General features: G+C 47.4%; 1 protein-coding gene across 2 annotated transcripts in view; it reads right to left on the bottom strand.

Moving 5' to 3' along the window:
- CYTH1 (cytohesin 1) overlaps positions 1-21,893 on the bottom strand; it is a 77,847-nt gene extending 55,954 nt beyond the window's left edge. For both annotated transcript variants that reach the window (XM_059048502.2, XM_067020540.1), the window contains exon 1: positions 21,779-21,893. In XM_059048502.2, coding sequence (XP_058904485.1) covers positions 21,779-21,800 — 22 coding nt within the window. In that variant the 5' untranslated portion in view covers positions 21,801-21,893. The remainder of the gene's footprint in view (positions 1-21,778) is intronic.
- Between the last annotated feature and the right edge of the window lie 5,990 nt (positions 21,894-27,883).

The following is a 27,883-nucleotide window of genomic DNA, read 5'->3' as shown; positions in this document are numbered from 1 at the left end:
AAGATAAGATAAATTAAAAAAAAAAAAAGAAATGATCTTTCTGGTACTTTTACTACTTAGGGGAATGGTGTTCTGTGTACTTCTAAACCAAATTCAATTAATAACTTTTGGAAAAAAATGGCCAGCCTTCAATAAATATGGAAACAACTGCCATCATGGTGTGAAATTTAAGCGTGTATGAAAGCAAAGTTCTCTGACAGCTCAAACAGTAAGGACAGATAAGGCTGAGGAACACAGGAGCTTGCCTGACCATTCTTCGTTGATTTGGACATCTACTCTGATGCACAAGCACTGTATATCCTCTTCCTGTTTCCTTCGCTCCCTTTCTGCCTTACTAATTATACATCACCCCCTTTCTTTGTAAAACCACAAGAGCAAGTTACAAAATCGGTGCACTCCACCCATCCTTCTGCTCAGCTGACAGAGAGCAAAGTGAACCAGTGAAAAGAAGCCAGGGCCCTGCAGATGAAGCCATCACATGACAGAGGAGCAGGAGGAGACAGACCACGCCCACCCTGTGTCAAGGGGCAGAGCAGAGAAGGCGGAAAGCAGTACCACACAAGCAGCCAGTCCAAACTTCTTCCTGGTACCTGTCACTGATTTTAAAAACAAACTAATCAGAAACCATGGTTTTGTCTAAAATCTAATCTCCTTGTTTTACAAGGCAGGTGGTTTCAGTAAAATACAAAACAAACAAGGAAACTCTAATAAGCTATTCTTGAAGGGGCGTTTCTTCAAGATCTTCTTCAAGCTCTTAAACCACTGTTCAGATGTTTATTCTCCCTAAAAAAACCCCTCCCTTCCAGTCTCAAAAATATTCCTACCAGGTTTGGAGGCAGGTCTCTGTTTGCAGAAGCTACCATCACCCAGAGTAACACCAAGTGCTCCCACACAAACCCTCTGGGTCCACCTGAAAAGGGACAGCTAATGAGGTGCCCAGAAGGGGGAGAGCATGGGATATGGGGGCACAGTGAGGTCCACACAGGGAGCTGGAGTCGCATCCAGGGAGCAATGCCAGTGACCCCCACTCACGTGGCAGCAGGAGAGACAGAGAAAAACAGAGGACTTTAGAACGTGTTTGGAAGTAGAAGAGACAGCACTACTAAGGAACTGGATGTGGAAAACGAGAGAAAGGGAGGAATCAGGGTTGATTTCTCAACACGTCATTTGCACAACACACGGGCAGACATGCTGTTTTCTAGGATGGGGACAGCTGGGGGCTCTGAGGGGCCACACTGAGCATGAGGCCCCGTTCAGACATCTCGGGGGGATGACAAACGAGGCAGTGAGCGATCCAAGCCTGAAGCTTAGGGCGAGGAAGAAGGCTAGAGGTACAGTCGGTCCTCATAATGCAAGCAGTTACGTCCTAGAAAGTCACTGCTAACCCTGAACTGCCGAACACTGAACCAAGGTCCCCAGGGGAAATACAGGACTAGGTTCCTGTGAGCCCCTGATCCCACGTCCTCAAAGGATCAACACGTAAGCTTATTTCAGTACACCTCACTGACACTGAACTCACGCCTGAAGGAGGCTCATCAAACACATGTGCGTTCTCAGTGGGGCCCACCATGGCCCTCTTGCACTGGGGAACACCAGACAGCACATCAGCACTATGCATGGGGCCATTTTAAACAGAGAAATCACCAGCAGAAAGGGCAAAAACGTGACACTAAGCAAAGTGCATCCAGGGCCCTCGCTTAAGGCCTGAGCACTGAAAGGGGAGGTAGAGGGCCCTGGGAGCCGTGGTGGACCACCCGCATCTTTCACTGCCCTGCGCACATCCACACACAGCTGAGAGAGCACCACTCTCGTGTTGATCTGGGGTTACAAACAGATTCTAGCGAGGAGGCAAACTCACAAATACAGGATCCACAAATAACGAGGATTGGCTGTATAAACTCGGGAGACATCAGAGGATAGGCAGTACTTAATTAAAGCTATTGGTTATACCAAATGGTGATTCCAAATGTTCACAAGATCCAATTAGGGGGAAGAAAGAGGGAGAAATGTGACCTACTTTACAAACTTGCAATCTATTCCCAGATGCCTGGAGTTAGGGGGACGCCCTCTCTTCACCAGTTATAAAGCTGGTGATTTGATCTCCACTTTCTGACTGCTTTCTCTATTTCCAGCAGTTCAGAACTTGAAAGGGAAAGAAAGGACTGTTATTCATTGCTCTCTCCCACTGGAAAGGAAAGAGCTTCATTATATGCATTTCATATCAATTTCCATAGAAACTACCTTTAAAATGTATCTAACTGGAGGAAAACCTCTATCATCAATTAACTGGTTTGGGATGATCAGGACAAATAATGCTGTCAAATAAGAGACAACTGAGAACTCTGCAAAAGCACATTCAGTGAGTTTGTAACTGTGACCTAGTAAATGGAGATAATGTCACAAACCTCTTACCACCAAGTGATGGTACAGATTAATTTCTATATTGAAAATGTAAAATGCCTACTTAAATACAAAGTTCTGCAGAATACAAAACTTCCTGTTTAGTAAAAGACGGTCCTGCCAAAAAGTCATGTATAATCCTGGTCGGGAAACAAGACATCCAAGAACACATCAAGAAAAAGAGCACACGCAGGGTTTACCCAATCTCCCCAGAGATTTACTCCTCCTTTCCTGAAGTCTTCAGGCACATGCCTGAGTGAGCTGTGTGACAAGAGTCACCAGGAGCACGAGGACACTGGGGTCAAGCCTCTCCTCCCACCCCGAAGGCTGACAGACTGCCAACGAAGGCTCAGAGGGCTGCTGGCATCCCTAGTTCATCACGTGGGGTTTACACAATGACCTGAGGGAATCCTGCAGGAGATGTCAACCATTAAATTAAGCAGTACTAACAGTTAGGACTGAAAACGGTACATAACAAGGTACTAAGTGGACTAAATCGGTGGTTTGCCACACCGCAATTATGAAAAGACCAACTTGCCAACTTTAAGTTAAATTATTTTAACTCCTGCCATCTAACTTGTCTGGGGACATAAATCACTGGATCTTTAGAATAACCTTTAATTAATACCTTAATTCCAAAGTAGAAGACTTTCCACCTGGTAGTTCAAACACCAAAACCCCCTAAACAACAGACTTGTTCTAAAAATATTTTACAGAATAATCCCTTTTAAAAAAATATTAACACCTGCTGCCCCCCCCCCCCTTTTTTAAAGGAGATTTACACTTTGAGTTGCAGTGGTGCAAGCAATCTAGTGGGTGGCAGAGGCCTGGCTGATGACATGAGAGGGAGCCTATCTTCTGGCTACACGGGGGGTGGGGGTGGGGGGGGGAATAAAGTGACCATCGAAGGCTTGTCTACGTTGTGTTTGTCTCACAAACATCATGGACAAAAGCCGCGAGTTACCAGGGTGCAGCTCACCTAGATACACAGAGCAACTCTGCAAAGGGAAAGCACAGGAGGCGCAGGCACACAATGCTGAGAGGACCTTCCTGAGGGCTACCCTGCCCTCACGCCTGGCTCCGCTGTGCTCCTGGGTGCATCTGCCCACCTGCAAGAATTGATACTTCTATATTTTTGTGTGAAGCTTTCTTTCCAATTTTAAGGAAGTACAAAATTGTGATTTTGTACAAGAACAGAAGAAAAAAGTTTGCATTTACTCTGTGTTTCAAGTTTTACGTCACTTTTTTTCTAGGAAAATCCAGTATTTTTTTTGATTGATGCAAAATGATAACATATTAAAACATACTTTCACTGATTTGCATATTATTCTTACATTAAATAAAAGCTTTTCTAAGACATTTTAAAACTAGTTACTTACCATTTGTACATACCATTCCTTATTACATTTTACATATAATAAAACGTTTTTTAGGAGAAAAGGAAAACCCCACGATACAAGCCAACCATTCCATCCATGGATATTAACCCAAGAGAAATGAAAACATGTCCACACGATGACTTTACATGAAGGCTCACAGCAGCTTCGTTCACAATGGCCCCAAACCAGAAACAGTGCACACGTTCATGACAGGTGACTGGATAAATACACTGTGGTACATCCAGACAATGGAACACCGCTCAGCAATAAAGAGAAAAGACTGACATCCCCAAAATGATTTCAATTACTTCATGCTGAGTGAGGGCCAGACACAGTAGAGAATACATTGTATGATTCCATTTACAGAAAATGCTGGGGAACACAAACCAATCTGTAGTGACAAAAACATCCAGGGTGCCTGGGGTAGAGAGAGGGATGGGCTGCAGATGGACCTAAAGAACCTCTTCATGGCAATGGAAATGTTCTGTATCTTGACGGTGATGGTGGTTTCAATGGTGTACAAATCTGTCAAACATAGCTCATCAGGCTGTACACTTCACATAGATACAGTTGACTGTATGTAAATTATACCTTGATAAAGTTATTTTTTTTAAACTACAATAAGGAGGAATCAGAAAAGTTTTCAGCAAAAAGATAAATGGAAATGAATGTACTTGTTACCACTAAGTAAGACGTTCCAGCGTCACCGGTGGTATCCTAGTCTGCCGTGGCGGCCCTACCAAGCCCTCCAGAGCGCCCGCTGATGACGGCCTTCACAGCAGACACTCCCCAGGCTCCTGCCGCATGTCACCCCCTTGACTGATGTACACAGAGCACCTCACTGGACCCTTCACAATGCCATGCAAGGCAGGTGCAACTGTGTCGTTACCCCAAGTCTGTGCCCCTTAGAGAAGACAGATAATCTGCCCAAGGCACAAGGTGGCCAGGGTAAAAATTAAGGCTGACTGATGAAAAATTCATGACAGTGCACTTTGCTCTTTCTTTTTTTTTTTTTTTGGCCACGCCATGCGACTTGTGGGATCTTAGTTCCCCGACCAGGGATTGAACCCAGGCCCTTGGCAGTGAAAGCATGGAGTCCTAACCACTGGACTGCCAGGGAACTCCCAGACAATGCACTTTGGAAAGAGTATTAAAAGACAAAGTTATCAAGCCAAGTTTAAGCTTTCTACCAGAGAGTCCCTAAACAGGCACTGTCCTCCCTATCCATACAGAAAAGGATTCTAAAACCTATCTGTTCAGAATTAAATCGTGGTTTGTGTAGACTCACTTTCAAAAGTCTTTAACACAATTTGTGGATGCAGATGTCTATAAAAAGCCCTTTTCAGTCACAAGGGGACACAGGAGTGCTGAGAAGTCAGGAACACAAAGCTCAACAGCTGGCCTGTGTCCAATAAACACAAGGTGGGAAGCAGATGAGTTCTCACCCTAACTTAACTCTTAAGAAACCCTCATCTGAACTCAACAGAGAATACAGCTGGATGAAACATACCCAGAAAAATCAGCTCCTTTTCTTGGTTAAAGGTCAAAGTTCTCCTTCCATCTAGAATGCAAGGTCCCTGAGAACTCTGTTCACGTCTAAATTCCAAGACCCACAGAGTGCCCAGCTCCTAATAGGTACTCAATAAATATCTGTTGACTAAATTAACAAGAAATGACCTGGAAAAGAAGCTGCTATAATTCCCAGTCTGATTTATACGAGCACTAGGCAAGGTCTTAGAATAAAGCTACCCCACCAACACTGAGAAGAGAGAGAAAAAAATATTTAAAAGTTACGTCAAAAAACTAATGATTAAAAAACAATTCAAGGGGACTTCCCTGGTGGCGCAGTGGTTGAGAATCCGCCTGCCGATGCAGGGGTTACGGGTTCGTGCCCCGGTCCGGGAAGATCCCACGTGCCGCGGAGCGGCTGGGCCCGTGAGCCATGGCCGCTGAGCCTGCGCGTCCGGAGCCTGTGCTCCGCAACGGGAGAGGCCACAACAGTGAGAGGCCCGCATACCGCAAAAAAAACAACAAACAAACAAACAAACAAACAAAACAATTCAATGTTTGGAAGGATAAATTAACAAATATCATCATATACTACTGTGGAATGTAAACGTAAATGTGACAGAACTTTCTGGAAAATCACCTGACAGTACATATCAAGAGTCTAAAAAAAAAGTTTTTAGTCACTGACCCAGTGATTCCACTTACAGGAATCTAGCCTAAGAAAAGAATCAGAAATGTGAGCAAAGTTTTACCAGCAATGATGTTACAGGGTTATTTGATACAGGAACAGAGAGGAAACTTCTAAATGACCAACAAGAGAGGACAATTAATCAAATCAGGGCACCACCATATAACACTCCATTCGGCATAGGCAGGCCACCATAGGGCCCCAGCATCCCCACACGTCTTTTGTCACATCTGGTTGGTCAAGGAGACCACAGTGTGACCTGCTGGCTCCCAGGGGAGGGCTGGCTTGTCTGCTGCTTGCTGCGGAAGGTGCTAAGCCCTGCGATCCTGGTCCCTCGGCTGCAGACCAACCCAATTCAAGCGTGCCCATCGTCTGGGCTCATCCCATCACGCTTAGGGACTTGGTGTCGGGGAAGCAGCAGCCCCAGCCTGGGTTCCGGTGTCTGCTGGGCTCCACGTGATAACCTGTCTGGTTCTGACCCAGTGAGGCCTGCCACCTCCTTTGCCATCCCCTCCTTTGGACTCTTGCTTTTCCCGCTGTCCTCTATGAGGGTGGGGTCCTTCCCTGGCAGATGCCACCAAAAAATCATCCATATATAAATTTTAATGGCACAGAAAAACACTTACTTTTTTTTAAAAAGCTACAAAACATTCCACAGAGTGACTGGAACTAGTTTTTAAGACATACAACCCCCAAGCTTCAGTTTATCTAGTAATTCCAAATTTCTCCTTATCAAATCTTACACTCCACATTTCCGCAGCTGTTTTATATAAATTACTTTCACATTCACTCTCTTATTTGACCTTGCAACAACCCTGCAAGACAGGTAGGAAAGATACCACTGTCTACGCTTGGCAGGGGACGTGGGGATGCTAAGTGGCTTGCCCAAGATCACAGGGCCATTAGAGACAGTACCAGACCCAGGAGCCAGGCCAGACTACACGTGCAGTGCTCTTTCTACCATACCATTCACGCCTGCTCAGCACTATATAACCAGACTGCTAAAATGTGATAAATGGAGTGGATGTCCTCCCCTTTCTCTCTGCTAATCCACTTCCCTTCAAGGCGGGAACTTTTCTGAGCAGCTGCTCTGTTTTCTGTTTCACTGATTTCTGCTCTTTTATATTCTCCGTCCTTCTGCTTGCTTTGATTTCATTTTCTCCTTTTGGCTAGTCTCTTAAGATGGAAGGTGAGGTTTAAGCTTATTTTTTAAATCCTACGTTTTCCAAAAAGGACTTAAGGTCGGTAGACGTGTAGGAATATACATGAAAGAAAACTATACCAAAATGTTCACGGTGATGAGTCCCTGAGAGTTTGTTACACTCTTCCCTGCACTTTTGCATGTGTTTGAAATTTTCCATAATGTTAACTTTTCAAAGCTCGCCCGAAGTGCTAAAGAGGACATATACAATTACAGCCAGCCTAGCACAGCCAGACTATCCACCAACAACCCCTGAGGAGAGGCTGAGAGCTCCTCGGAAGACGCTCTGGCTGCGGGCCTCGGCCCTTCCACAGGCCTCGTGTGCCTGGCAATCCACGTCCCAAGTGGGACATGGGAAGGCTCTCTTCTCAGGTCACTTCCTCTGCTGTGCAGATCAGGGCTCCAGGATGGCGCCTGCCCAGGGGCTGCCCAGCAACTGAGCAACACACAGGGAAAGTGTCTTCTAAAAGGAGCAAAACTAAAACCACACAGATACTTGGGGAAGCTGAAGTGGGGAGGCAGATAACCTTGGTGGCTATAATAAAGGAGTTTAAAAAAAAAAAAAACCCCAAGCTTGGTTATTTTTTGCTCCTTTGATCTGCTGAGCCTCTTCTTACAAACCTCTGCTTGAAAGCTCAAAATCCTCTAAGGGGAATTCTGAATGGCCTAAAGCAAAACCACATCAATTAGATGGTTACCATTGGAAAAATGCATTTAACACTCAGCCAACCCTTCCTACAATCCTTGACACAAATCCTCACACCATCATTTCAAACAAACACAGGAAATAAAGGGAACCATCTCTAACGCAAGCCAGGGCCAAGCAACATGACCCCAAAGAGAACAGTGCAAGCTTCCTGAGAGTGGGTCTTCTACATCCTCGAATTTAGGCTCTTTGAAAATACGTGTGTACGTGTGTGTACATATGTATGTATGTATTCATTCATTCCTGGATCCTACCCTGGAGGGTCCTGGTTCATTAGCTATGGCTAGAGTGGGGCCCCAGAGTAAACTGCCTTTTAAACGGACACAGGCGAGTCTGTAGATTAGCCAGGCGTGGACACACCATTCTAATCCCTATTTACTAGATTACCAACTGAGATGGGCAGGTTAAACAGACTATTGATACTTTTGTAATTTCAGCCTGAGTCCCGCAGCAATGCAGGAGCACACATCCTGGCTCACACGGTCTCCACGTGCGAGATCCCCCGACTTTTGTGTTCAAACGGTCCGGAACTTACTTTCTCCAAGCGGCAAATCTTCAATCACAATTCAGTCTCACGGAGACTGTTTTCTTCAGTTCTGTGGCTCCAGGCAAGAATCGGGGCATGTGTAACCTATTTTTGTGTGGAAATCAACTGACCTTGGGGATAACACAGAGAACTAAAACCATGCAAACTTCCTAGAGCCTAGTAAAGCCCCTTCAAAAGTCAAAAGTGACTTTTAACTACTACATGCTTTTCTCTATCAATTGTGTTTTTACCATAAGGATGTTACTTTCATAATTTTTTTAAAGTAGAAGTTTAAATTCCTCTTATGAAAACGCTATATGTACACGTTTATATGTTTAAGAAAATGAGAGATAACAGCAAGATCAAAAAAGGGAAAGAACAGTAGTATTTAGCCAAAAATTCAGTTTTGTATCCCTGAAATCCATTCAGGGTGGAAATCAAACCAAATGAGCCTTTAATACGAATTTGTGAAAGAGTAGTCACACCTAGCCTGCTTCCTCTACACGGATGCCCATCAAGTGACTGGGAAAATAATCACCGAACAATGTCATGTCAATATATTCCTCTAGAATAATGAACTCCTTCTTCCTATCAAGCGCCATTGTTCAGGGATGTTTCCGTTACCTGAAACCAAAAAGAAATTCTCTTTGCTACCAAAGTAAGTACAAAAACACTCCTAAGGACGGGCAGCAACAACATAGCCTTCTGACTGGAGACCTTCTCTGTTCTGGCAATTCGATGACAAGCAGGGCCGCTGAGGAGCAGAACAGGACACACAGGTCCGAGTCTGTTGCTGCTCTGCATGTGTGCTGAATGAGGAACGCTCTTCTAGGACAGGAAATGCTTAACAAAACCAGAAAAAGCCTACACAATACTGTAGTCCTTCCTATTCACGTGGAACATCTCCTCAAGAAGAAAGAGGTCCCTCCTCATGAGAAACAGCCTAGGAACAAAAGCGCTAGGGTGATGTGGTCTGCAGAACATGGCCCCCAGAGATGTCCTGACCCTAGTCCCTGGACCATGTGGATCTCGTAAATTCCACAGCAAAGGGGAATTAAGGTTGCAGATGGAATTAAGGTTGCTAATCAGCTGACCTAGAGATGGAGAGATTATCCTGGATTACCTGGGTGGGCACAACGTGATCACAAGGGGGCTTAAAAGTAGAAGTGGGGCAAAGTCAGCATCAGAGTGATGAGATATGAGAAAGACTTGATCAGTCATTGGTGGTTTTGAGGATGTAATGAGAGAAATAAAACAAAACAAAACAGATGTAATAGGGCCACGAGCCAAGGGATGCAGGTGGCTTCTAAAGGGTGGAAAAAGCAAAGACATGGAGGCTCCCCTAGAGCTTCCAGAAGGAACAGAGCTGACACCTTGATTTTAGCCCTGAGACCCATTCCAGACTTGTGACCCACCCCCAGAACAATAAAATAAATTTGCATTGTTTTAAGCCACTAAATTCATGATAATTTGTTACAATAGAAACTAATACAGTGAAGCCACTTCTTTTGTCTCTATACGGTGCTGAAGGCATGTCCAGAAAAGATCCAAGTCAAAACAGCATCCTACCAACATGTCCAGTTGCTTTCCTGATTTTTTTAATCCCGAAAATTTTTAATCCTTGTCAAGATACATACATTTGTCTAATACCTCAATAATTCCTGAAATAAAGTGGACTCACACCAGAAATCACCTTACTGTAGCCCTCTTAAAGAATTTCTTCATCTCACTCATCTTTCAAGAATAGAATAACCATATGTTTTGTCCAAATATCCCTTTCTTTCTTTCTTTTTTTTTTTTTGCAGAGCACAGGCTCCGGATGCGCAGACTCAGTGGCCATGGCTCACGGGCCTAGCCACTCCGCGGCATGTGGGATCTTCCTGGACCGGGGCACGAACCCGTGTCCCCTGCATCGGCAGGCGGACTCTCAACCACTGCGCCACCAGGGAAGCCCCAAATATCCCTTTCTTAAGATTTGTACTGAAATCTCAGAATGCATAGAAAGCATCCCCACAACCCTTGCAGCAAGCCAGTATGTGGAACTTCCTAACTGCTTATTACCACAACCAGCTACAGCAAGAACCAAGCCCCCAAATAAACCACAAAACACAGAAGAATGAAAAAGGACAGAGCATGTGTGAGATAAGAGGGGTAAATTCTAATTTCAACAACAACCTGCAAGTTTACAGGAGCAATTTCAATGACCTTAGTTTCCACATCAAAACCAGATGGGCAAGAGAGAGTGTGGACTCAACAATTCCCTCAACAAACTCTGAGAGTCTACGGTGTACGGGGCCCAGTCTTAGGCACCTGGGTTGTGTCTGGTAACAGAAGATGAAGATTCCTGTCTCTGTGGAGCTTCCACTTCAGCTGGAGAAGACCAGCCACATGTAATAAACATAATCGGCAGCAGGCGATGAGTGCCTGGGGAAGGGGGTGAGAGTCAAGCAGAGTTGGGGGGCAGAGGCATGCAGTGCAGGCTGCTTACTTAACTACACGCAGATCTGTGTAGGCCTCCCTGGGAGGAAGGGAACCTAGACCAAGGCTGGTAAGTGAGGAGACTGATCACGAGGACGTCCAGGTGGGAAGCATCCCGGCAGGCAGTGGGCCGAGTGCAGAGAGCAGAGGTGTGGAGGTCTTCAAGGGCCTCCCTGGAGACCATGTCCCAGAAGGTGTGCCCCCAGAGCTAGACCACAAAGGCTAGGACAGAATCCCTGTTTCCCTGAGAATATTGTAAACCCACAAAATAATCTTTCAATTCCAACCCTGCCATCTTTTCAGAAATTCATTTCCTCCATGCTTTGTCTGGACACTGGGGGAAAGCACTGGCAGTGTTTGTCAAAGTTCCTGAAGCAGCTGGAGAAGTCACCCTTGCCCACCATCGGTAAAAGTCACCATGAAGGAGGAGAGCCACTCCAGGGAGGAGGCGCGCCTGACGCAGCCACTAAGGTGACCATGAGGTCTGGGACTCTGAGACGACAGCCGAGGGTGCTCAGGAGCTGCTCCAACCCCACTTTATTGTTGGCTGTTGTCCTGACACAAGAGTGATGGTCCAGGGGAGGTGAGACTTAGGAGGCGAAAAGCAAGAGGCGTGAGGATGAGGACGCTGGGGTCCTGGGCTGCCTGGGTGTCCTGAACCACAGCCCTCTTGCAGGCGCTCCCGCAGCTAGGCTAAGAGCAGTCAAATGACCAAAGGCTGGTTTCAAAAACTCCTGCAAACACCGTCATAAATCAGAATGCTCACTTAGGAATCTAGGCCCCAAAGTCTTTTTGAGCCTGCAAAGCTGAAGTCCTGCTCCAGAATCCTCGGTGACCCCTCTAGGGGACTGTTGTACAGACGAGGCCCTGACAGGAGGCACAGACTACGAAGTTAGAGCAGCAGTGGCGGAGAGGGGTGATGCTGGAAGGTACCATCATTCCCCTGAAGACACACTGTGCCACCACAGCAGTCTCCTGTTTCACCGTTGGGTTTCCTCTCTCAACAGGCTCTTCTTTATTTTTATTTTTTTTTATTTTATTTACTTTTTATACAGCAGGTTCTTATTAGTTACCTATTTTACACATATGAGTGTATACATGTCAATCCCGATCTCCCAATTCATCCCACCCCCACCAGCCCCCACCCCCCACCCCTACCACTTTCCCTCCTTGGCGTCCATACATTTGTTCTCTACATAATAGGCTCTTCCATTTCGTCCTAGGGGGTGAAAGGTGAGGAGCCACACCAGAAGGCACCTGGAAATGTCTGAGGGGCCAGCTTCGGGACAGATCGCAGGAGGCAGGACTCCTGTATTAACCTTCACCTGGTTACCTGGGCTTCGTATATAAACTCTGGCTGCCCAACTATAGGACGTGTCTGGCTCCAGGGGACCCTCAAAGGCCAGGAGCACGACTCCTGTCGCCACACCAGCCCCCATTTACCAGAGGCCCCAGGAGAAGCCAACACAACCCAACAGACTAGGAGAAAGAAACAGGCTTTACTGTATGATCTGCCTAACCCCTCAAATCTCAACCCTAAAATTAACAATGGGCTCTTTCAAAATACATCTGTTTAATAACCTGCAAAATAGGTTTTAACCAAAAAAGTAACCAAAGTGTATCAAGACATGGAACTCATGGAATTGGAACTCCTAATTCCAGGAGAAAAACAGAAAGTTTAGAAAGTTTATAAAAAGTATACAAGGTAGGTATACCTTTTACGTGTATAAGCATGTAAAAGTGAAGAGAGGGGTGTGAAATAATAGGAAATAGGAATGAGCAGGCTATTTGCAGCAACGTGGATGGACCCAGAGATGATCATACTAAGTGAAGTCACAGACAGAGAAAGACAAATATCATATGATATCACTTATATGTAGAACCTAAAAAAATAATACAAATGAGCTTATTTACAAAACAGAAATAGACTCACAGAAAACAAATGTATGGTTACCAAAGGAGAAAGTGGGGGCAGGGGTAAATTAGGAGTTTATGATTAACAGATACACACTACTATAAATAAAATAGATAAACAACAAGGACCTACTGTACAGCACGGGGAACTATATTCAATATCTTATAATAACCTATAATGGAAAAGAAGCCGAAAAAGAATATATATATTTGTATAAATGAATCACTTTGCTGTATACTGAAACTAACACAACATTGTAAATCAACTAGACTAAAATTAAAAAAAAAAAAACACCAAGCAGGCCGGCAGCAGCAGTGGTGAAGTGGCGAGCGCACAGGCTCTGCAGTCTGAGAAATCTGGTTCCAGTGCCAACTCTGCCACCCATCAGCCAGGTCACCTTTTATAAATAAATCTCTTAACCTTTCTATCTTGTCACCTGTTAAGAGGGCGTGGCCACTGTTCCTCCCACCCAGGATTACTGTGAGGACTCAATAAGAATGTACAAAAGATGTTCAGCAGTGAACTCGGTACACAGCAAGCAGTTAACTGCTGCTGCAAAAATAGTTATAGTGGTAACACGTGCTCTGCAATGCTCCCACCTCATTTCATCCCAAAGTTAGGTGGTTTACTCAAAAGTATATCTCACCCAAAACACACTGAAAACTAGAACCCTCCAGGCTCCCACAGCATTTGTTTATATCTTCATCAGAGCATCTGTCATATATTCTTCACTGAAATTTTTCAATTCATCAACCCCCCCCTACACTGTGAGCTTCTTGAAAACAGGGCCCGTATTTTTAAATTCTTCATAGCCTCAGCATCAAGCAAATGCCCCGACACAAAGAAGATAATGAAAATGGGATGAATAGATGGAGAGCTGGAAAATAATTTTGAAGGCAAGAAAGACAAAGGAATCAAGTACTTTTTCAAGCCTGAGTAATTGGGGTGATAAGTAAATGGGGATAAAAGTTAAAAAGAAAGGGGGGGAGGGGGAGTCTGGAGAGGAGAGTAGAAGGGAGAGAGGCAGAAGGTCGCCTTCCGATGCTGAATTTGAGATGATAGAATACCCAGGGGGAATCGTCAAGCAGGCAGCTGAAAATGCAAGAATACAGCTAAAAATCAAAACACTCTCTTAATTTCAATCATTAGGGCTGTTGGAAAAAGTATTTCAGGGAAGCAGAGATCATAAGAGAAAGTAACTTAAGCTAAAAAGCTTGCAAACACATGCAGTCCAGCAGCTGCTGTGTGTAAAAGCCTCAACAGACAAAATGAAATACGAGCCCCATCCTACATGGGGTTCACAGCACACGGTCTATGAAAACCTTAATCAAAGACTGGTTCAGAGTAGTTTTCAAAAAAAGAGTCTATACACAGTCTTAAGTGTCCCCAAATTTAAAACAAAAGCCTCTCCATTCTGCATTGCCTTCTAGCTGCTGCCCCCTCTCTGTTCATTTCACCTACTTTCTTAAAAGAGTTCTAAATATACACATATATAACTGCACAGTCTCCTTTTCGGGTCGCTTTCTCTGCCCAGCCCTTCAACGGTGGCACGCCCAAGATGACGTCGCTGGACCTCTTCTCAGTCAGCATGTCACATCGTCCCTTCCCTGCTTCCACTCCCACTCGTGTGTTGGTAATTCCCTGAGTTCCAGTTCCGAATCCAGCTGCCTAAATGGACCTCCCCCGTGGAGGGCCTGTACGAACCTCACGACTCCACTCAGTGTGTCCTCACCTGAGCTCCTGCGTTCAACTCTGCACACTCAGTCTAGACACTAAGTGGTCAGTCTCCCTGAGACTCATCCTGTTTCCTTATCGTCCTTTGAGGCTCTGTCCCTCCCAAACGCTGGCAACCAAATCCTATCAATTTCAGGTCCTTACCCAGTCTCATGCTTGTTCCCCACTTCCTCCCATCCCTACTGCCTTAACTCAGGCCCCATCCTCTACCCCGCCCGGATGCCTGCAACAGCTCCCAAAGGGGCTCCACGTGGCCCAGCTGCACCACACCAGACTGGGGAATCTTTCCAAAATACAAAATAATCACCTCGAAACAGGTCAGCCCAACCCCTCATGGCTCCTCGTGGCACAGAGAAGAAAGTCCTGGGTCCCACACAGAAGCCCTCAGGACCCTCCCCACCCTCCCCCCAGGCACACAGAGCCATCTGCCGGTTATTCCATTCGCCTCTTGCTCAATCTCTCTGCCTGAAATGTATTTCTTTGCCATATCCACCTAGTTAGCACTAACTCATCTTTCAAAATCCAGCCCAAGTACCAGCTCTTCCGTGAACTGTCCTCTGCCCAATCCGGTCCCACCCCGACCCCAGGTAGAACTGCTCTCCTCTGTGTGCCTGAGTTTTCCTGTACACCTGTCACATCCACTCTAATACTCTCCTTCACAGCCTTCTTCCACGTCTGTCTCCTCCTTCTCGGCTCAAAGTATCTGTGACAGTAGGGGCTGCGTGGTGTGGTCACTAGTGCTTGTTGACTGAATAAGCCTTTATAAATTGCTCACAGAAACCAAGCCTGTTTCAGGACTACAGAAGGGGAAAGTTTGTTAATAGCATTAAACCAATTCCATCATTCATACCCAACTTTAATAATTACAATATAGGCTGCAGGGGCTTCCCTGGTGGTGCAGTGGTTAAGGATCCGCCTGCCAATGCAGGGGAAACGGGTTCAAGTCTTGGTCCGGGAAGATCCCACATGCTGCAGAGCAACTAAGCCCAAGTGCCACAAGTGCTGAGCCTGCGCTCAGAGCCCACGAGCCACAACTACTGAGCCTGTGAGCCACAACTACTGAAGCCCGCGCACGTAGAGCCTGTGCTCCGCAACAAGAGAAGCCACTGCGACAAGAAGCCCATGAACCTCAATGAAGGGTAGCCCTCGCTCTCCGCAACTAGAGAAAGCCTGCGTGTAGCAACAAAGACCCAACACAGCCAAAAATAAATTAATTAATTTAAAAAAAAAAACAATATAGACTGCAACAATGCCAGATAAAGGCATGCTTTTGAAATAGAAACGTCCTTTTTATTTTGGGCCGGGCCATGCCACACGGCTTGTGGGATCTTAATTTCCCAACCAGGGATGGAACCCAGGCCCCCAGCAGTGAGAGAGCAGAGACCTAACTACTGGACTGCCAAGGAATTCCCATAGAAATCTTCTTGAAGACGCAAAAAAAAAAAAAAAAAAAAAAAGTGGAAGACACAGAAAGCACTGGGCTAAGGAAGGCGACATCCTGACCCTTGCTAAGGCAGCCAGGCCTCACAGAAGCAGCTCACAGCCATCTCACCAACACAAAAGCAGAAAGATGCAGCATCGCACCATCTTGCATAATGAAGAATAACAAAAATCCCCTACACAGCCTTCACCCTATATTACATTTTTTTAGTCCATGGGAAGAGAGAAGGAAAACAACATTACCAGCAGTTTCAAAGAATGTGGGATTCACTTCTTGAAAATTTCTAAATAATTTTCCACCTCCTCCAGACCTCTATTATTGCTACTGAAACTGAGTGACAATAATTAGAGAGGCAGTGTGACAATGGAGCAGATGGACAGTTTCGGGCAAAGTGCTTTTCTTTCAGAGCCCCCCTGTCCACAACTTTTGTCTCAAAGGGTGAGCAGGAAAGGGGTGAAGAGGGCTACAGGAGTGGAGACTCTACCAGCCACATGGCTCTCAGTCTCAAGCTCTCTCTCTCTCTCTCTCACACACATACACACACACACACACACACACACACACACACACACACACGTGTCCCCACCCTCCTCCCCCGCCAAGTAACCTCTATGTTTGCTCTCACGTTGGAATAACAAGGCGCTCTCCTTCTAGTTCTTACTGGAGAACTACCTAATCTTGAAGGCATGAAATACATAAGAAAAAACTCTATTTGGCAAGATGGTTTTTGACTAACACCCAGGACATTCAGAAAGGGGCAGGTATGAACCCTAAGATTCCACAGACTGAACTATTTATCATTGTAACCCACACCAATAAAAGCCACTTAACTCGCAATTTCTCCCCTAAAGGAAACATTTTGTATCTGGCCAGAAGACAATATATGGGTTGAGAGATCGTCAATCTTTAAGACAAAAACTAAGGAAAGGTAAATAAGCGACTATACAAATGGTCAAAATCTGACCCAAATCCCAATCAGAACAAATATATATTCTCCCCATGCTTAAAATATCAGAGTGAGGGCTTCCCTGGTGGCGCAGTGGTTGGGAGACGCGGGCTCGTGCCCCGGTCTGGGAGGATCCCACGTGCCGCGGAGCGGCTGGGCCCGTGAGCCACGGCCGCTGAGCCTGTGCGTCCGGAGCCTGTGCTCCGCAGCGGGAGAGGCCACAACAGTGAGAGGCCCGCGTACCGCTAAAAAAAAAAAAAAAAAAAAAAAAAAAAAAAAAAAAAAAAATCAGAGTGAGAAAAACGTAAATCAGCTGATTTAACAGAGACCTTAAAGAAGAAGTTAATCTCAGGTAAATAAATAAAGAAATCATCATCTCACGTGAACAGCCAGGTCATAATACACAAATATGCAAAAGAAATTTCTTTTAACCTAGCTAGTAATCAACATATAACGAGGTGCTATTTGTAACCATTAAATTAGTTTTTTAAAAAAGCTTTCATATGCTAATCCTCACCGGTGGCACATTTGCAGTGATACTAGAACACATAACCCCCATACTGGCTAAGAACAGGGTAGACTGATACAGCCCTTTTGGAAAGCAAATTGGCACCACGCATCAAGAATTCTCAAAATGTTTATACCCTCTGACATGTTAATGTCACCCCTGGAAATCTACCCTAAAGACCACAAAATGTATAATTATGGTAACCTTCTATTCCAGATTTTCTAAGAAAGCCCTGACTTCATGTAATTGTATTCTTTTCAATTAACGCAAATCACTAAGAGTGGAACTACCCTGGAAACAATGGAAGTCATCAATATCATAGAAAAACGAAGACAACTGGTTTGGCACAGGCTCAGTCAGAAAAGTGTTCTAGCTTCTGCTTGAGATGGAGGGTTGAAGACAAAAATTCAAGCTCAATGAATGTTAACTTTTGCCACACTGAACCTGGTTCAATCTGTTATTCCCTCAACAGTTGCTGAGCTGATGCTATCGGGTACGGGCCCCAGGCTTGTTTTGGAGGCACAAAGAGGAAACAGCAAATCTCTCTAGACGCCACGGGCTCCCACGCACCATCCTGCGGCAGCGCCCATGCGTGTCACTGCCCACACCTCACTTTAATCTTCTGAGGACGGCAGGTGTGCCTGGTTAAGATCAACATTTCCACTCTCTCAAGAGAGGCTTATTTCTTAAAGACCTCTTCTCCCTCGTGCTGCAGGATAGGGATCAGCCTGAAGCTAATAAACGCCGAGAGTTAAGATCTGTGTTTGAGAAGTAAAAGTCTTGAACGGCACGCTGAGTTCAACGATCTTAAGAACCCATGCTCAGACATTTGATTATTTTGTCTGAGTCATCACCACGAACATTTCCGATGTTACTACTAGATGGCCCCTGCCCATCTCGACCTCGCCACCTGTCCTAAGAGAGAGGCAGGCAAACACACAGGCAACCTCTGGAGCAGCAACTCCCAGAGTCAGAGCCGCCTGAGAACCGGATTAAAGCTACAGACTCTCCAAAAATGCACATTCACAAAAACTCTCACATACAATCTCAGAGGGGCCTGAAAGCCCATTAACGGGCAGGTTGCAGGTTAAAAATGTCTGCTCAAGTTCAGAGGTCACAAAGAGGAACAGAGTCACTGAGTCTTTTATTGGGCAGGGAACCCTATGAAGGCAAAAATACGTCTTCCTTTTGCAAATGAGAATTGTGACATCCAGGAAGTACAGTCATCTAATAAGAAGGTAAAATGACCGGAAAAAAAAACCCTCCCAATTATTTCACAGTGTTTAGAAAGAAGCTGCCAGGGGATACAGACCAGCCAGCCACAAGCATTATGAACATCTTTCTTAAAGTGTCAATTAAGCATTTAGAAAATCACTAATTCCACATTTTTCCAAAAAAAGAATAAGCTTTAAAATGACTTTTGTTTATCCTTCCCACCCACCCCCACCCCACATAGGTCTTCAGAGTACAGTTTATCATACCACACGTGTAGTCTGAACCACACTGCACTGGTCTAGTGAGTTAAGACTCTCCGAATAAACAATTCAGGATCACAGGGAGTATATAGGAGAAAGGGCTGACGAACTCAGTGGTGTGGTCTCTGGGCCCGTACAGGACACCAAGGAGTATGCAGTCAAGAAAGGCCTTCTGGTGAGTTTTCGAAATTCTCTTTCATTGAACAGAGAAACTCTAAGACTAATTTTCTTTCTTTAGCTTATTATAAACGAGCTATGTTTCAAAGGTTTTTTTATACCAAGGTGGTAGCTTGGAAATCATAACCCATTTCCCCAAAGATACAATGTTAAAAACAGTACTAGTGTCCCAGGCTGACTCATGAACCACCAGTGGTGGTTCTGAGGGAACCCCTGGACCTGGCATTCCATGTGCTTTACGAGTCCATAGCACGCACTTCCTTTTGAAATGTGTAATCTGAATAGTTTTCTTATCTTTTGAGGTAAATTCTCTGTAAAACCTAGAAGAGAAATGGACAGTTCTGGAGACTAAGGCAAACCTTAAAGAACTGGGAGCCTTATTATTCATATGATCATCTTGAGCTATTAGGTACTTTTTGTGTGGTAAACCCTATGGGTGGGGAATATTCTTTAAGTCAACATTTCTGGTTCCTCCAAAATACAAAGAACATGATTTTTTAAAATTGCATAAAGAGAAAGAAAGGAAGAACTTCTTTCTCATCTTTAAGTGTGGTCAGAATAACGGACCCCAGAGATGTCCCTGTCCCAATCCCAGGACCTGCGAACACGTCACCCCTCCATGGCAAAAGGGGGATCACCACTGCAGAACTAAGGTTGCTGATCCTCACCCAGATCCAGGTGGGCCCAATGGAGTCACAGGGTCCTAACTAGAAGAGGCATAGGTCAGAGAGAAATGAGAAGATGCTACCTGCTGGCTTTGAAGATGGAAGGTGGCCACCAGCCAAGGAATGTGGGCAGCCTTCAGAAGCTGAAAAAGGTAAGGAAACGGACGTTCCCTTAGGACCTCCAGAAAGGAACACAGACCAGTAAACACCTTGATTTTAGCTCAGTGAGAGCAAATCTGGACTTCTGACCTCCGGAACTATAAGATAATAAAGGTATGTTCTTTTGAGCCACCAAGCTTGCGCTAACCTGTCACAGCCACCACAGGAGAGAAATACCCCCTGCTTCCATTCACCCCGTCCAAGCACAAATTCATGCCACTGGTGGCAAAGCAGTCACTGTGTTAAAAGCAACCAGACCAACAGCTTCCTGCCTCGCCCAGTGGGTAAGAACACCAGAAGAGGGCACGAAGAAAGCCTGGCAGAACACTGGGATCTGCAAGAGATTAAACAGCAAGAGAAGGCACAGCAGCAGGCAAAGCTGGAGAAGACTTCTCCTGGGTAGGCAGAAAGACAGAAGCCTGGAGGAGCCAAAAAATCCTTCGGGACCAGCCAGGAGGCGATTTTTTTTTTAATCACAGAAAAAAAGCACACACTACTTTTACTTGTAAGGTAACAAGGGGACATCTGATGGGTACCCACCCCTCACATGCTCTGGACTTCAGGCCACGAGTGGTGGCCCTTCCCCTGTCTGCCACTCAGGGTTGTGGGTCATTAACCCACCTTTTCTGTAGTCAGTGGTTCCTCAATGACTTACTCATAAATAAATAGAAAACCATAAAAAGATGCTTCACCCCGTCTCCTTTTAACATACTCCATGACAAAGCTTGCTCCCTCAGAACTTAAGAAACAAACACCACCTATGTCAATTAGTCAATAAAGCAGGATTCGGTTCCCTTCAGCCACACAAGCATTTCTAACTGTGCTCTCTGTACTCTGCTACCAAACCACAAAAGTTCACCACTTGTTCTATCCGCCATTCTTTCATCTCTCAGGAATAAAACGTTACATTAACTAAAGCATTTCACAGAACCTTCTAAAACCCCGGCGATCTGGAGCTATTTGAAGGAGGAATGCCCTGACGATGGCCAACAGTTCCCAGATAAGGTTAGCTGGTGGAGGATTTGGGAACTGGTAGTTCTGTCAAGTTTTCCCTGTCTGTGTGATGTGATGACTATGCCGCGTCTCTGCACAGATGAGAAAGCAAACTTGCGTTTCTCCGCGCCCCTCGGGCTTCACCCGCAGGCGTTTTGGACCAGCAGCCCGCTCACACGGAACTGCGGGCAGCGATCGTCAACCCGGGCCTTGGAGTGGCCGTTGGCCGAGGTCCTGGTCCCGATGGCACCCCCTGGTCGCAGCCTGTCCACTTCGGGTTCGCTGCCTGTGTTCTCTCATTTTCGTTTCTGAACAAAGACATGGACTCGGGCACACAACTTACCAACACCGAAGGGGCCGGAAACTACGGAGAACGCCCGGGGGGAACTTGAGCGTTCGCGGAGGCCCGCGGCGGGGCTGTGCGGCGACAGGGCCTGCGCCGGACAGAGGCCCGCGACCCCCGCCCGATACCCTGGCCCCGAATTCGCGGCCCCGAGACCCTCTCCTAGCGAAAGCCGCCCGAGATACCGGCCTCGAGACCCTCGCGCCGGAGACCCCCGCCCCGGAGATCCAGGTCCTGAGACCCCAGTCCTACGAACCCGGCCCCAGAGACCCGAGCCCGGCGACCCCCGGCGCCGACCCCGGAGACCTGGACACTCCGACGCCGGCCCCTCAGCGCCCCTCAGCCTTCAGCCTCCGGGCTCTGGGTGACCCGTGCCCTGCGGAGGTCCCCGCCCGGCCCGGCCGCCCTAGGCTCGCGTCCGGCACCACCGTCCCCAGGAAACGCGAGCCGCCAGAGGCGCGGCAGAGCGCCGGGCCGGAGAAGGGAGGAAGCTAGGAAGAGGGCGTCCGCCGGCCGGGCCGCGGGCCGTACTGACCGTAGCTGTCGTCCTCGTCCATGGTGCCGGCGCCGGGCTCCGCGCCGGGCTCGCCGCTCGCCCCTGGACCCGTAGCTCCTGGCCTGGCTCGCCCAGCGCGTCTCGGAGCCCCGCCCCCGGCCCCGCGCCCGCCACCCGCCCCTTGCCTCCCGCGGGGCGCCCCGCCCGCCGCCTGCGCACCCCGCCCGCCGCCTGCGCGCGCGCGCACACACACCCCAGCACGCGGCAGCCTCCCGGCCCGCGCCTGCGCACGCGCGCCCGGCCAGGCCCGCGGCCCCGCCCCCGCCGCCCGCGCGCCCACCCTTCGGGCTGCGTCCTGTAGCCTGCCCGCGCCTGCTTACGCGCTCCCGCCCAGGCCCCGCCCCTCCGACTGGCCCCTCGACCCGAGGCCCCGCCTCATACTACGCCCCAGCCCGAGGCCCCGCCCCGGCCGCCTCCAGGGGCGCAGCGGGTTTCGGATTTCTCAAGGGCGGCACAGGCCCGGGGTGCACAGCACGGAGCCTGGCGGCCCACAAAGGCCCAAGGTCGTGTCCGGCCACTGAAGAGCAGTGTGGTCCTCGCTGACGTCAACCTCGCAGGTCCGGCCCTCCCCAGACTGCTAGAGACGGCCGGTCCTTGGTCAGAGACCAGAGCATTTGAATTCATTATTTCTGAGGTCTGAACCTTAGCACCGTGAATGTCATGAGCTCACTGCCTTTATACTTCCTTTTATTTGTCCTCTGAATTTACCCAGATCAAATTCCACAGAGAGGCACCTCATCTCCCAGCATTTCAGGATTTTGGTGACCTTGATTCCTGGGTCTCTTAAATTTGCACGTTTCTAGACTGTGCCTTACATGTTTTATTTGCCTGCCCTGGGCGGACCAATCCCCTCCCACTGGTAAACTGAGCTGCCCTTCGGGGAGCATGAGCACCTCCCCAATTTTTAATTTAGAAAAATCAAGGAAAATGCCACTTTTTCTAGCCACTTCTGGATGCATATGCTCTTTCTTGGTTTGGTGCTACCCATAAAAATTGTAAGTGCCTCAGTTGTAAGGAATCTCAGGATCACACATCACACAGGGATGGTCCAAGACCCTCCTGGGGGGGGTCATAACCCTGGACACCTAGCCAACGTGCTGTACCCAGGGGCTGCTGGAGGAGAGCTCAGCCCAAGGACCTGGCAATGTCCCTGGCAATGTCTCCAGCAGGGGGAGATGTGACCCTCCTCAGCAGCCTGTTTCCTTAAGGGTGAGCCCTAAAATATGCCTCCCAAGAGACAACAAAGAAAAGTAATTTCCCCTCATGGAAAAGGAATAAATGAATGACGAAACTCTAGACTTTCTTTCCAGATCTGCTTCCTATTAGCCTTGCGACCTGCGCAAACAGCTCAATGCCCTGGACCTGTTCCCCACCCACACAATGGAGCCTCTGCCTATAAAATCCAGGCTTCTACCCAATATTGATCTCTGAAGTGACAGATCTGTCGTTGTCCTCCTCTTGACTTCTGCACATGGATGGCTGGCTGGATGGATTTCAACATATCACCCTAAGGGATCCTAATCTTTACATTCCATCAGGGTGCGGCTCTGGCCCACCCTTCTGGTGGCTAACAAAATTGTACATTCACAAACAAACATCCCTCTCACTCTGCTGAGCTCTCTGACCCAGGCTTCGGTGCAGAAGCTTGATGTCTCCGGAAAGTCTAAGAAGATGGTCTCCATTTCCTTAGGCAAGTGCTTCTTTCAAATAGTTCCAGAAATTAGACACTTCCCTTGTATAGATTGTTATCTTACTCCTAAAAGGTTGATTCTGGTGGACCTAGCAGTTTAATCTTCACTGATTTCACCTAACTCTTGCTCAATGACCAAAACTTGGGAAGAAAAGCAATTGAGGCCACAGGTTAATTCTCACTATGATCTGAACTCCCAAACCCAGTACCTTTGGATGGGAAGGAATACCGGTGTGAATGCTAATCACTTCAATTGGCCTGGTACTTAACTGTTTACAAATTCCCTTAACTTACATTGTTTCGTTACAACAGTGCTTTCCAATGGCAGGTCCTGACTCTGAATGGATGAGAAACAATCACCATTGGATGAAGATAGAATAAGATAGAATCAGTGTCCATCACATACCATAAGGATAATGTTTGTTTTGGTTGTAGATGAATGCTCTGAGTAGGGATGTAAAATGTACTTGACTGCAAGTCACTGTCAAAGACCCTCTGTTAGCTCACATTCCTGGCTCGGGGGCTTTGTTGAGCTGTTATCTCCATACCGCAGGTTTGGAAACTCAGGCCCCGCAGAGCTCACAGTGTAGAATGGGAGCCACCAGGTCAGCTTCACTTGCTACTTGTGTCCTCAGCCCCTGGAGCATAGCAAGACCTCAAAGGGAGAGCCAGAGGCAGGGAGCAGAGGAGCTGAGAGGGCACTGGCCGTGGGTCTGGAATCTGCTGGTCTGCTGCTTACCCCCAGACCTCTTCCCCTACGTCAAGAACTTTGAAAATGGGTCAGGGACTTCCCTGGCAGTCCAGTGGTTAAGACTTCGCCTTCCAATGCAGGGGGTGCGGGTTCGATCCCTGGTCGGGGAGCTAAGATCCCACATGCCTTGTGGCCAAAAAACCAAAACATAAAACAGAAGCAGTATTGTAACAAATTCAATAAAGACTCTTAAAAAATTGTCCACATCAAAAAAAAAAACAAAATTGAAAAGAAAAAGAAAATGGGTCGGGGCTCCCTGCAGGCCTCTCACTGTGGTCTATTGTTTTTAGTGGTTGATCCATCTGACAACTTTTTTTTTAAGTTAGTGTCTCCCTTCTGTCATCCTTGTCTTACATAATAATTTCAAAAATTAGAATGACGAAGGAAGGTTTTTCAGCAGAGGTAACCCAAAATATATTTTTTTCCTGTGCTTATACTGTGATGTTTAAAACTTTTTCAGAAACAGTATTCAAAAAGGGACAGGTTACTGGGTCCTGTCCCTTTCATACAAGGGAGCACCCACAGGCTTTTAAAAGATTGAGGCTTATTTCCGCATTTACCGACGTGAGAGGATTCCCCAGCTGAAGTGGAAAAAGCAAGGACAGAACAGGGGTATATAATATATTTCCATTTCTAACAAAAATACATCGACATGTGATGTACATTTCCATTGTACGTTCAGCCATTTGACAAATATTTGTCGGGGGCAGGGCGCAGTGCTGTGCCATGCGCTAGCGGTTCAAGATGCTGAGGACACAGCAGCGAAGGGAACAGCTGGAAAGCCATGCCCTCTCGGGACTCCCAAACTAGTGGTCAAGCGTGGACTGTGGCTAACAGGACACACAGGAGACTGGGGGCCTCCCTGCCTCTGGGAGGAGAGCCAGTTGCCAGGGAAACAGGAGTGGGAGACTCTTCATTAAATACCCTTCAATACTCAAAGGGGTTGAATTGTGAACCCCCAAACCTAACCTCCAGTACCTGTGAATTGTGATCTTATTTGGAAGTAAGGTCTTTGCAGATGTAATCACGTTAAGATGAGATCATTAGGGTGGCCCAAATCCAATAACTGGTGTCCTTCTAAGAAGAGGAGATTAGGACACAGAGACACATAGAGAAGGCCATGTGAAGATGGAGGCAGACACTGGAGAGGCCAAGCAATGCCTGGGTCACCAGAAGCTGGAAGAGGCAAAGAAGGATTCTTCAGAGAGAGGGCAGCCCTGCCAATACCTTGATTTCAGACCTCTGGCCTCCAGACGTGAGAGAACAAATTTCTGTTGTTTTAAGCCCCCCAGCCCATGCGACTTTGTTATAGCAGCTCTGGGAAATACACAGCTTTTAAATTAAACACAATATACATGTATTACCTATTTTATTTTTTAATTGAAGTATAGTTGATTTACAATGTTGTGTTAGTTTTGGGTGTACAGTGAAGTTGCTTTATATATATATGTATATATTCTTTTTCATATTCTTTTCCATTATGGTTTATTATAGGATATTGAATATAGTTCCCTGTGATATACAGTAAGTCCTTGTTGTTCATCCATTTTATATATAGTGGTGTGTATCTGCTAATCCCAAACTCCTCATTTATCCCTCCCCCAAGCCCTTTCCCCTTTGTTAACCGTGAATTTGTTTTCTATGTCTGAGTCTGTTTCTGCTTTGTAAATAAGCTCATCTGTGTCATATTTTAGATTCTACATATAAGTGATATCATATGATATTATTACCTGTTTTAAATTAATGTTTTAAATAAAAATTTTAGAGGGGGCTTAGATATAAGATACCATGGGAAGGGACTTTACTATTACCTTTCTATTCTTCCTTGTACCCATATTTCATCTGGTTCCTTTTTCTAAAACAAATGATTCTATTTCCTTGCCTTTCTCTTCTCCCATCAAGATGAGTGAGACAGGGCTTGCCTGGTGGCGCAGTGCTTGAGACTCCGCCTGCTGATGCAGGGGACACGGGTTCGTGCCCCGGTCCGGGAGGATCCCACGTGCCGTGGAGCGGCTGGGCCCGTGAGCCATGGCCGCTGCGCCTGCGCGTCCGGAGCCTGTGCTCCGCAACGGGAGAGGCCGCGACAGTGAGAGGCCCGCGTACCGAAAAAAAAAAAAAAAAAAAAAAAGATGAGTGAGATAGCAGGGGGCCAAGTGGGCAGTGCAAGGTGGAGGGTCTCGTGAGAAAGGGGAGGACAGTGTCCCCTCCCTGTATGAGCACTGACACCCCCTCCATGTGCGAAAGGAACAACTCGCACCGCCACCCCGCACGTGCTGAAAGAACACGGTCTGCTGAGGCCAACAGAACCACAGGAAGCTCCACGTTCTAAGGCCTCCCCTCCATACAGAATTATAAATGGCTACCCGATGAGCCACTACTCAGAGCTCCGCCAAGGCCAGGGCCGGGGAGGGAGGGACAGTTACCTCAGATAACACCTGCTTCACGGAAGAGGAATGGGCGCAGCTGGGCCTGCCAGTCTCACCCTCCGACTGCTATGTGAACCCTTCATTCTCCCTGAGCCCAGGGTGAGAGGCAGACGAGGCTGGGCAGCGGCGCTTCCGGAAGCCAGCCTCTGAGCCCTCCCCATGCAGGTTTTTGCTAATTTTGTGTGTGTGTGTGCGGTACGCGGGCCTCTCACTGTCGCGGCCTCTCCCGTTGCGGAGCACAGGCTCCGGACGCGCAGGCTCAGCGGCCATGGCTCACGGACCCAGCCGCTCTGCGGCACGTGGGATCTTCCCGGACCGGGGCACGAACCCGTGTCCCCTGCATCGGCAGGCGGATTCTCAACCACTGCGCCACCAGGGAAGCCCCCCATGCAGGTTTAGACAGGTGTCCTCAGTAATACAAGACAGGGCCTGGGGGCAGCCCCCGGCAGCCTCTCCAGCTTGCATTCGGGAGGGAGGTGGTGCTGGGGAAGGAAGGGCGCTTGCAGAGACGCAAACAGAGCCACTCACACGGGTGAGGCTGGGGCACTGTCTTGCTTTGAAAACCCCCAGATTTTATCCTGCTAAAGCTTGCGATTTCTTCTGTGTGTGAATGGCACTTGAAATCTGTTTGTAATGGATCTTGATTGTGTCCAGCTGTCACAAACGGTTCCTCTGCCGTCCGACAGACAGCTGGCCACGTGCCACGCAGTCCAGGCTTTCACTTCAAATAGAGGAGCTACTGCTCCAGTTCCCACCAGACCTGCCAAAATATTTTCACTTGTGAAAAAAACAAAGGTGGGGGGGCACGGGGGGTGGGGGGCAGGGGCTCAGCGACAGAAGCGTCGGGAGGACGGCGCAAGGAGGCCTCTGGGCCAAGGACATCAACGGAGGTGGGCTGGCCGCGTTCTGAGAGGAGTCCAAGGGCACGGTCACCAACCGCACTCCTGTCGGGCTTACCCCTTCCACCATGACTTCCTGGGGGCCTGGAATTCGGGACCCACTGAAGGCAACACCCACCGGTCTCTGCCAAGGGGAAGTGTCTAACCGAGGCCATGTAAGGCGGAAAACAGCAGAGCAGTGCACATAAGAAGGGAGAATAAAGTACATGAACCACGGATCATTTCTATTACTGTAAGAGCAAAAAACCACATCAAGGTGCATTTTAACAGTCCCAACGGTTAGCGAGGGATGAAGAAGGCTGACACATCCTTTCAACA

Source organism: Kogia breviceps, chromosome 19, assembly GCF_026419965.1.
Source record: "Kogia breviceps isolate mKogBre1 chromosome 19, mKogBre1 haplotype 1, whole genome shotgun sequence".
Classification (NCBI taxonomy): Eukaryota; Metazoa; Chordata; class Mammalia; order Artiodactyla; family Physeteridae; genus Kogia; species Kogia breviceps.
This window is presented reverse-complemented; position numbering and strand designations above follow the sequence as displayed.